Source organism: Myotis brandtii, unplaced genomic scaffold, assembly GCF_000412655.1.
Source record: "Myotis brandtii unplaced genomic scaffold, ASM41265v1 scaffold546, whole genome shotgun sequence".
Classification (NCBI taxonomy): domain Eukaryota; kingdom Metazoa; phylum Chordata; class Mammalia; order Chiroptera; family Vespertilionidae; genus Myotis; species Myotis brandtii.
This window is the reverse complement of record NW_005370016.1, coordinates 3,820,313-3,831,783: the sequence shown is the minus strand read 5'-3', so window position 1 is coordinate 3,831,783 and position 11,471 is coordinate 3,820,313. Positions and strand designations below refer to the sequence as shown.

Here is an 11,471-nt window from a genome sequence, read left to right as displayed (position 1 = left end):
AATTCAAGAGTATTAACAAAGGGCATTATCCATAGGCCACAAAGTCAAATGTGAATTAGGGAGGTTAAAAAAAAAATGTTTTTCACCCTAACCGGTTTGGCTCAGTGGATAGAGCATTAGTCTGCAGACTCAAAGGTCCCAGGTTCAATTCTGATCAAGGGCATGTACCTTGGTTGCCAGAACATCCCCAGTAGGGAGTGTGCAGGAGGCAGCTGATCGATGTTTCTATCCGTCTCCCTTCCTCTCTGTAAAATATCAATAAAATATATATATATATATTTTTTAAATGTCTTTCTATACAACACTTCTGCTGTGGTCTAAATGTTTATGTCCCCCCTAAACTCACATGTTAAATCCCAATGCTCAATGGGATAGTATCAGGAAGTAAGGCTTTTGGGAGGTGATTAGGAGGTCTTGAGGGAAGAGCCTCATGCTTGGGATTAGTGCCCTTGGAAAAGAGGCTCCAGCCAGATCCCTCCTTCCTTCTACCGTCTGCAGACACAGCCTGAGTAGTCAGCAGTCTGCAGCCTGAAAGGTGGCCTTCACCAGCCACCACAAGTCAGTGCCATGACCTCAGACTTCCAGCCTTAACAACTGTGAGAAATAAGTTTTGGTTGTTTATAAGCTCCCCAGTCTGTGGTATTTTGTTATAGCACCTTGAACAAACTAAGACAGCTTCTGACATCTAATGTGTGAGTTTTCCATACCAGGCAATTCTCTGGTTCTTTTTGGACACCAGCTGGATGTCTTACCATTTGATGCAATTCTAACATTAACTACCTGAGTTAGCAAGATCCCATAGGTTGAGGAGCTTAGTTCCACCAACAGCCACCTTTTCTGATGCCAATGACAAGCCCCAAGTTGTGACCTAGCCTCCCCAAGTCCCCTCTTCCATTCAATAATTTGCTAGAATGGCTCACAGAATTCAGAAGAGCTCTTTACTTACTATAACTGGTTTATTATAAAGAATACAATTTAGGAACAGTCAAATGGAAGAAATGCATAGAGCAAGGTATGCAGAAGGAGCACCGAGCTTTCATGCCCTCTCTGGGCATACCAGCCCCCAACACCTCCATGTGTTCACCAATCCAGAAGGTCTTTGAAACCCCTCATTTAGAGGTTTTATGGAGGTTTCATTTGAAGACATGATTGTTTAGGCCATTGACCATTGGTGATGGAACTTAGTCTCCCTGAGGTTGTGACAGTGGGCTGGAAGTTCCAACCATCTGATCACCTGGTTGATTCCCATGGCAGCCAGCCCCTATGCTTAGGTCCTTTCCAAAAGTCACCTCATTTACAAAATTCAGATGTAGTTGAAAGGGGGTTGCTGTGAATAAATAAAGACACTCCTTTCACATTCTTTTACTGTAGAGTTGTCTCAGGAGCCAGGGACAAAAAAAACCCAACATTGTAACAAAAGATGCTCCTATCGCTCTTATCACTTAGGAAATTACAAGGGTTTTAGGAGCTCTGGCCAGAAGCCAGAGATGAAAACCAAATATATATTTATTATTATATCACCATTTTACAGGAAGGGTAAAGCACAGAAGACATGGCATCTATCTTAATGCTTGTTTAATATTAAATAACATGTAGGGCAAAATAATTGTACTTTAATGTGTATAATTATGATTTAAAATAAACCATATGTAGTGAAATACGACTTAATATACTCCTCAAAACAACTTCCCTGAAACCGAAGTGGGAGTAGGTTGCAGATGACTCATCCCAGAAAACCAAAGGCTTAGGATTCAGCTAACATCTGAGAAAAGACTGTCCTCCTTTGGGCAAAATGTGTGTGCTCAGCATCAAGTCTTCTCAAGACGCCTGAGCCCAACCTGCAAAGAGTTAGTAGCATTAAAGAGAAAACCACAGGCTCAAAATGGTGTCACTTGTGCTAAAAACCCATGATAGCAAACCTAGATTTAATTAGACTTGATCTAATTGCAGATTCTATTTCACCCAGAAACATACTCTTAATCAACCAGTCTGGAATTTTCTGCTCAAACACCAGTAAGATATCTGTTCTGGGAGTCTTCTTTATGCCCCATAGAAAGAAGAGGCAATCTGCATGACAAAAACCCTTCCCTTCTTTTCCCCCCAAAGAAAAAGATGTCCTGGTCCAAAAATAATCCTTTCTTTTCTTTTGTTAATTGTTCCCATTCCCCACCCTTTTTCCTACAAAAACTTTCAATTTTGTACAACCCCTCCAAGCACCCTTTCTTTCAGTTGCTTTGTGGGATGCTGCCCAATTCTAAACCCAATTAGGTCTTCAAATTTACTCAGTTAAGTTTTTTGTGTTTTGTTTGTTTGTTTTTTAACAGAGTTCAACTACAAAGTCAGGAGGAAGAGTCCACATATGAGAACTCTCACTTCTGACACCAACTGCAAGTTCGGGAGTTTTCCAAGAGTACCCCCAGGTACAGTAATTCACTAGAAATACTCACAAAATTTAATGAATCCATTATGGTTACATTTATTACAAGGAAAGGATACAAATTAAAAGTAGCCAAAGGAAGAGATGCACAGGGCAAAGTCTGGGAGGATTCCAGATATCAAGTTTCCATTGTCCTCAGGGCACGTTACCCTCTTCTTGTCATTGACATGTAGCAATACACACAGAGTACTGCCAACCCTGAGAGCTTACTTATCTTCAATATCCAGAGGTTTACTGAGGCTTCATTACCTAGGCATGTTGATTTATTGATTGCCCACGTGGTTGAACTTAATCTCTAGGTTAACTAATACTGCATGACCCAAAGCCGATACCTTAAATGATCTTTCCAGTGTGGCCAGACTATTGATATGACTTGCATCACCCTCTAGGTCACCTCATTAGCATAACCTATCAGGTATGTTCTAAGGGCCCCACTAGGAATAGCAAAGGCACTCTGACCACTTGGTAAATTCCAAAGATTTAGAAGTCACCTCCCAGGAGAAGAAAAAAAAGAGTCACCTCTCTTTGAGGAAAGCCAAATTCTTTACTATATATATTGTGCCTGGGTCTGTCACTAAGCTCTACAAATTGACTGCACACAGAGATCTAAAATATTAGAAATTCTGGGAACTGGAACCAAAGAAGTGTTAGGAATAGTAATATATAAATACTATATGTATAAACTAATACAATACATATTCTATATAATTAATAATGAAAATGCTTTTATCCAAAGAGGCCAAAGGTGGAACTCACCTTAGGGAGGGATAGAGCAGGCAACACTCTGGTATCAGCCTGACTGTCCCAGGTCCATAATCAAAGAAGGGACTACAGAACATGTCGCCAAGGGAACAGGACCTATGGACAGCACAAGCCACGCCTACAGTGTTCTGCGATTTGTAGCTCAGTCCTTGCCTCAAGTGATTGTTGTAAAAACCTTAAAATGAAAAGGGGAATGGAGATCTTTAGGGGCTATAACCTATACCATTTCCAGATTTGAGTAAATTATAGAATCTTTTGAGAAGATGGAAAAATAAACTGCTGCAGAATAAATGGACTCTGGGTCTGAAAACTAAGCACCGTTGGGGTGTAAATGATATTTTGACAACAAATGTCTATTTCCTGTAATTTTCTAGGATTTCCAGCAAAGAAGTCATTGATGCCCCTTCTCAATTGTACTGAGGAATTTTATTAGTAACAAGCTTTCTCAATTTCATTATTTCCAAATTCTGATCCCAGGTACCTTAACATAGATGGAAGGGTTAGGGTTTTACCCAGCAAGTTACATGAAGTTATAAAATCATCATAAACAACTCTCTGTTAGCCATCTTCAGAACGAAAATGGCGCTTAGAAATGTTTAGCAGACTGAGGGTTTTCAGAAAGGGACAAGATCAGGAACCCTGGCATACACCAACTCTCAAAAGGAGCAAATACAGAAAGAGATTAGGTATGTAGCCCAAGGCCATAGTGCTGGTTAGTATCTAACAAGTTCTAGAAACTGGTCTTTCTGAAGTTAAAGTTCCTCTCCCTAAACAAGTCATCTCAAAATTTTATATCAGTAGTTCAGTATCAATTTCTCAATAGAAATCCTGCATTAATACACATATGAATAAACTAATCAAATGATTTTCTTACCTTGGGCTCCACACATAAATCTATGAAAGGCAAGATTAGCGTCCTCTTAACCATAGGCTAAAGCACAGTAATTTGCTGCTGTTAATATTTATTTTCCATCTGATAACTAATATAAGGAGATATTAAAACCATGATTCTTCCATGTTTCTAGATTTCCTAAAAATGAATTTCTGTAGAACATTCCATATATCTTCATTTAATCCACTATCAACTTACTTTACAGTCATACTTTTGAAGTAACTTGCCTGCTTTCCTCATTCACACACAAAGCCTGAGAATCCAGAATGTGAAAAACCATGCTAGAAGGCTGCTCCTGGAACACGCTTGCCTGCTTTCCTCATTCACACACAAAGCCTGAGAACCCAGAATGTGAAAAACCATGCCTTTCGAAGGCTGCTCCTGGAACACACTGCATTCAGTGAATAGAATGTTGAAACTAACATGTAAAGGTAAAGCATGCTCTTACCTAAGTGCGTTTCTCTGAGTCCTTACACAGAGGTCTAGTTCAAATGAAAACTATTTCACGAAATTTTTCCCTGCAAACCTGACCTCAGCAATTTCTTCCTACCAGGGCATTCTACAATGTTCAGTTTAAAGACCACATGTTCAACATTGAGCACACCCTGTCTTTAGTTCAGAAACACCAGGTATGCTCTTAGCTCTACCATATCTTCCTACCACTGCTGGGCAGCTGTGACCCTCATACTGACCCCTTTGTTCTCCAAGGTTAGGTGTGTGTATGTATTGCGGACAGCAGAAGAAGAAACTACTGACCCCTTTGTTCTCCAAGGTTAGGTGTGTGTATTGGGGACAGCAGAGGAAGAAATTCCTTATCCCACAGCTCAGCTGAGATACACTGGAATTTTCAAAATGGGCTCTCCAAAATACTAAAGGAAAAACAAAATTGAAAAAGCAACAACAACATGGTAACAAAATCATGGAAACAGTCCTTTGTACAGTGCACATTTTTTAAGCATAACGTAAATTTGGTTTAACCACAAACTGGTTTGGCATACAGACCCTTGGTTCTTGTCCTCACCAACTCTGTCTGCCTCGGATGCCAGAGCCTAATGTGAAGAGTATTCACACGGGAGCCTGTGTGCTGGTCACCTCTCTGGGTCCTGGGCCACTTCCATGCCTCCTCTGATGTCAGATTTCCCTGCCTTGCGTCTGGGTAGCTACACCGGTAGAAAAACCAAGTCCTGAGAAAAACTCCTTTACCCTTTGACAAGTCACCATGGCTTTGGCAACTCTCCACCAACCTCCATCCATAAACTCAAACATTCACTTAGCACATTCTAAGGAAAACCAAACACACAAAAAATATTGCAAGTTCTCTCCGGGCACTCACAGAAAGCTCATGTTCAGAACCCACACTTTAGAGGAGGGATTTTCAACCGGTGCGCCACAAGAATTTTCAAAATATGTAATACCTGACTATTTAGTTAGGGGCACTGACCTCTTTTCCCTTGGATTGTCAAATAAAAAAATGACAACAGCCAACACAATAGCATCCAGTGTTGAATGAATCAAAATTATACTTTTTTTTGTCAGTTAGGCAAAAAATATATTTTTGCGTATGCCGTAGAAGTTTAGTAACTAGTTTATGTGTGCCATGAGATGAAAAGGCCGAAAATCTTTTGACCTCATGGCCTCAGGCATGGAGCACCACTTCCCAGAAGACTCTCCTTAGGTAATTCTCTGCCAGCTTCTCCCCCTGCAGCCCTTGTTCTTCTTCTTTTTTTTTATAGTTGAAAGTATTAGAGATGTCCTATTTGCTTGTTTGTTTGCTTGTTTGTTTTTATTTGTTTGTTTGCTTGTTTTTCCTATTGTCCCCCTCCACCCTGCACCCACCCCTTCCAGGCCTTCATTACTCTATTGTCTGTGGCCATGGGCTATGCATACCTATATATATAAAAGGCTAATATGCTGGACCTTCCCGAGTAGCTGGCTGTGCGGGTCAGGGCTGCCCGAGCTGTTGGTCCTGCAGCGAGATGTTTCAGAGCCTCGTGAGAAATGTGTGGGTCCCCATGAAGCCCTACTACACCCAGGTCTACCAGGAGATCTGGGCGGGCGTGGGGCTGATGAGCCTCATCATCTACAAGATCCGCAGTGTGGATAAAAGAGCTAAAGCTCTGAAAGGTTCAAGTCCCGTGCCTGCTCATGGTCATCACTAGCAGCTGAGCTGAGTTGCACAGCGGAGGAGCGTTGGCTGTAGATGGGGATGAGGGACAGTATCTAGAAGTGCCATGCACCTTGCTGGCATGAATAAACATACCTGTAGACACACACACACACACACACACACACACACACACACACACACACAAAGGCTAATATGCTAAGTGTCCATCCAACTAGTAGCTATGATGCCCACTAACCACCAGGGGCAGATGCTCAATGCAGGAGCTGCCAAGCTGCAGTGACTTGGCAGCAGCGGTTCTCAGGTGACGCACCCCGAAACCAGAGAGGAGGGAGCCCAATTCCTCACAGAGCCGCGCGATTCCACCTTCAGCTGTGGGTTATGTTGTTGCTGGGGCACTGTGGGCCCTGAATCTGGTTTACTACACACTTGCATTTGCATTCCTGTACGACAGCAACTATGCAGAGTGCCCTCTCGCACTCCAGCACCCCTCAGGGGATGTAGGAGAGCCAGTTTCGGCCCGATCCCCGCAGGCCAGGCTGAGGGACCCCACCTGGCAGAGGGACCCCACTCACTCCACAGATGTCCTTTGAGCCACGACGCCACCCCAGGTGTGGCCATACAGGGAGGGACCGCGGGAGGTTGGTTCCAGGGCGTGTCCGGCCTGTCTTGCCCAGTCCCAGCCCCACTGGCCACCTTCTAATTAATTTCCTTTCAATGTGCACGAATCTGTGCACCGGGTCACTAGTATGTATATAAGATTCTGGGACCCCTTGGGGGTTGTTGGAGAGCCGGTTTTGGCCCGATCCCTGCAAGCCAGGCCTAGGAACACCACCTACCAGAGGGACCCCACTCACTCCACAGATGTCCTTTGAGCCACGGCCCTACCCCAGGTGTGGCCAACCAGGGAAGGACCGTGGGAGGTTGGTTCCAGGGCATGTCTGGCCTGTCTTGCCTAGTCCCAGCCCCACTGGCCACCTTCTAATTAATTTCCTTTCAATGTGCACAAATCCATGCACTGGTTCAGTAGTATGTATATAAGATCCCCAGTTAATCATTCCCCACCCATGCCTCCCTCTGAAATTCATCAGTCTGTTCCATACTTCTGGATCTATGTTGTTCATCGGTTTATTTTGTTCATTAGATTCCACATGTGAGTGAGATCATGTGATACTTGTCTTTCTCTGCCTGTGCAGCCCTTGTTCTTTACCCAACACCAACAGCAGCAGGTTTCTTGGGCCACCCACCCCCATCTGGCATGCTCATTCAGTTCCTCTCTGAAAAGAATACTCTAATTTTCTGTTAATTTGCTAATATGCTAAGTGTCCATCCGACTGGTAGCTATGATGCCCACTAACCACCAAGGCAGATGCTCAACGCAGGAGCTGCCAAGCTGCAGTGACTTGGCAGCAGCGGTTCTCGGATGATGCACCCCGAAACCAGAGAGGAGGGAACCCGATTCCTCACAGAGCCGCACGATTCCACCTTCAGCCATGGGTTATATTGTTTCTGGGGCACTGTGGGCCCCGAATTTAGTTTACTACACACTTGCATTTGCGTTCCTGTATGACAGCAACTATGCGGAGTGCCCTCTCGCACTCTGGCACCCATCAGGGGATGTAGGAGAGCCAGTTTTGGCCCAATCCCCGCAGGCCAGGCCAAGGGACCCCACCTGCCAGAGGGACCCCACTCACTCCACAGATGTCCTTTGAGCCACGGCCCTACCCCAGGTGTGGCCAACCAGGGAAGGACCGTGGGAGGTTGGTTCCAGGGCATGTCTGGCCTGTCTTGCCTAGTCCCAGCCCCACTGGCCACCTTCTAATTAATTTCCTTTCAATGTGCACAAATCCATGCACTGGTTCAGTAGTATGTATATAAGATCCCCAGTTAATCATTCCCCACCCATGCCTCCCTCTGAAATTCATCAGTCTGTTCCATACTTCTGGATCTATGTTGTTCATCGGTTTATTTTGTTCATTAGATTCCACATGTGAGTGAGATCATGTGATACTTGTCTTTCTCTGCCTGTGCAGCCCTTGTTCTTTACCCAACACCAACAGCAGCAGGTTTCTTGGGCCACCCACCCCCATCTGGCATGCTCATTCAGTTCCTCTCTGAAAAGAATACTCTAATTTTCTGTTAATTTGAAAAGTAGAGAAGATTGACATCCTCCAGCCCCTCCAAAAGAGGCTGACAGCCGGAACCGGTTTGGCTCAGTGGATAGAGCATCAGCCTGTGGACTGAACGGTCCCAGGTTCAATTCCGCTCAAGGGCATGTACCTAGGTTTCGGACACATCCCCAGTAGGGGATGTGCAGGAGGCAGCTGATCGATATTTCTCTCTAATCGATGTTTCTAACTCTCTATCTCTCTCCCTTCCTCTCTGTGAAAAATCAATAAAATATATTTTTTTTTAAAAAAAAGAGGCTGACAATTTGTCCTTTTCTCAGATCCTTCAAGTGGCCTCCCTCACATTTACAATAAGGCAATGTTGAAATGCACTTATAAAACAATGCACATCTACTAAGAAAAGTCCACTCTCTGAGGCTTTGTATTGCTCTTTAATTATTAATCAAGTCAAATTACTTGAGATATTAACTTTTTTGCTCAATATACATCCACTTTCTCTTCCCTCCTTTTAAAGAAGACAGCGGGCAGCCTCTGTGATTCTTTGGTTCAGGGGAGGCAGACCATGGAGTAGCTTAAAGGTCTTATTTTGAAATTTCAAAAGCCAAAACCCAATGGAGAACTTAGAGAGTTCACAAACATCAACACAGTAGCTTTAAGAAGCAGGATGGGAAAATGATTCACCCAGACTAAGAATGCATGTGGGGCAAGAAGAGTGAGGCAACATCTGCAATTCTTCAGGGCACACAGGTCCCTGCGGGCACCTGAAGAACCTCATGAACTCAACAGTATTGCTTGTGGGTAGATTTCACAGATGGGCATAGGCAGCCTTGAAGAAGCTCCCAGTGCCCCACACATGACAAAAGAGCATCACAGAATCTGAGGGGACCATGCAGAGTAGGACCTCAATTTCTTACCATTAACTTATATGAACCAATAACTGCTCCCAGAGTCCACCCCAGCTTCGCATGCACAAGCCCCTAGAGCTGTATGTATCACAGCGCTGGTCCAGATTATCTTCCATATTCCTACTCCTGTAAGGATGTCCCCTCCCTCTGAACCCTAGCTGATGATCTACTGTGCGTGATTGTATCTCTTAGCCCTCCTCTCTATTTTCAGAAAAATGTCAAGTACATCATTTTTGTCACTGGATTCCACTTAGGGACGTCCCTAGAGGACATTAAAACTAGAAGATTGAGAAAGGTCCTGGGCTTGGAGGAGTTTGTCCTTTTCTCAGATCCTTCAAGTGGCCTCCCTCACATTTACAATAAGGCAATGTTGAAATGCACTTATAAAACAATGCACATCTACTAAGAAAAGTCCACTCTCTGAGGCTTTGTATTGCTCTTTAATTATTAATCAAGTCAAATTACTTGAGATATTAACTTTTTTGCTCAATATACATCCACTTTCTCTTCCCTCCTTTTAAAGAAGACAGCGGGCAGCCTCTGTGATTCTTTGGTTCAGGGGAGGCAGACCATGGAGCAGCTTAAAGGTCCTATTTTGAAATTTCAAAAGCCAAAACCCAATGGAGAACTTAGAGAGTTCACAAACATCAACACAGTAGCTTTAAGAAGCAGGATGGGAAAATGATTCACCCAGACTAAGAATGCATGTGGGGCAAGAAGAGTGAGGCAACATCTGCAATTCTTCAGGGCACACAGGTCTCTGCAGGCACCTGCAAAACCTCATGAACTCAACAGTGTTGCCTGTGGGCAGATGTCACAGATGGGCACAAGCAGCCTTGAAGAAGTTCTCAGTGCCCCACACATGACAAAAGAGCATCACAGAATCTGAGGGGACCATGCAGAGTAGGACCTCAATTTCTTACCATTAACTTATATGAACCAATAACTGCTCCCAGAGTCCACCCCAGCTTCGCATGCACAAGCCCCTACAGCTGTATGTAGCACAGCGCTGGTCCAGATTATCTTCCGTATTCCTACTCCTATAAGGATGCCCCCTCCCTCTGAACCCTAGCTGATGATCTACTGTGTGTGATTGTATCTCTTAGCCATCCTCTCTATTTTCAGAAAAATGTCAAGTACATCATTTTTGTCACTGGATTCCACTCAGGGACGTCCCTAGAGGACATTAAAACTAGAAGATTGAGAAAGGTCCTGGGCTTGGAGGAGAATATGCGACTTTGCCAGATGGTGAAAAATAAAAGCCCGAATTGTTACACAACCTCTTCAATAGGGATCGAGTGCATAGACCCATCCTGCTTTTACTGGAATCACTTTGTCTTCAGATGCTTGCTGGTTTTTGTTTGTTTGTTTGTTTGTTTGTTTAACTACTTTCTTCTCTCAAGGCTTCATTTTAACCTGATTTAACCAGTATGAAAGGTTAGATAACCTATACACATCTGAGAAGGTAAAAAACCAAAGAGCCATGAATTGGGGTTTCTGCTCCTTCACTTTTTCTCTTTTCCCCTCTCTTCTTGGGTGTTACTATAAGCAAGTTTCCCCAAATCTTCCAGTCTTCCTTTGCTTTAATATCTATACAAAATAACAAGAACCCAGATGTGGTTGGGGAAAAGATGAATAGGCAGAGCACAAAGGATTTTTAGGGCAGTGAAAATACTATGTAGGATATTAGAATGATGGATATATGGCATTATACCTTTGTCTAAACCCATAGAATCTACCACACCAAAAGCGAACATAATGTAAACTATGGATTTGGGGGTGATTGTGATATGTCAACGTAAGTTCGTTTGGTTAAAAAAAAAATCCTATTTTGGTGAGTGATGCTGATAATGGGGGAAGCTATGCATGTTTGGGGTCGGGGGCAAATGAGAAATCTCTGTACCTACCTTGCTATAAACCTAAAACTGCTCTGAAAAAAATAAAGTATTTTAAAAATAATAAAAAAAATAAATTATAAGAGCCCCCATGAGCACACTACAGTGGAAAATACAACATCTCCATAATATTCCTTAGACTATTGACTAGTTCCAAATTTTTAGGCCAGATTTAGATCTGAATCTCCTATCCCACCATCTTGCACACCGCAGCTGCTGTCTTCTCTACATATCCAAAAGAAGACAGAGCTTCTTGAATTTCCAATAGTACCAGTACTCAAGGATATGGTCTTTATTTTTTACTAAAGGCATAGGAATAATTTTGG

At 43.3% G+C, this 11,471-nt stretch overlaps 1 protein-coding gene across 1 annotated transcript; it reads left to right on the top strand.

Moving 5' to 3' along the window:
- The first annotated feature begins 6,008 nt into the window (after positions 1-6,008).
- LOC102241387 (6.8 kDa mitochondrial proteolipid) lies at positions 6,009-6,290 on the top strand. Its single transcript, XM_005878104.2, has one exon. The coding sequence runs from the start codon at positions 6,068-6,070 to the stop codon at positions 6,248-6,250; it is 183 nt and encodes a 60-aa protein (XP_005878166.1). The 5' UTR covers positions 6,009-6,067; the 3' UTR covers positions 6,251-6,290.
- Positions 6,291-11,471: the final 5,181 nt, after the last annotated feature.

Excerpts from the sequence above, each read along its gene's own strand:
- LOC102241387 (XM_005878104.2), top strand. The coding sequence starts at position 6,068 with ATGTTTCAGAGCCTCGTGAGAAATGTGTGGGTCCCCATGAAGCCCTAC.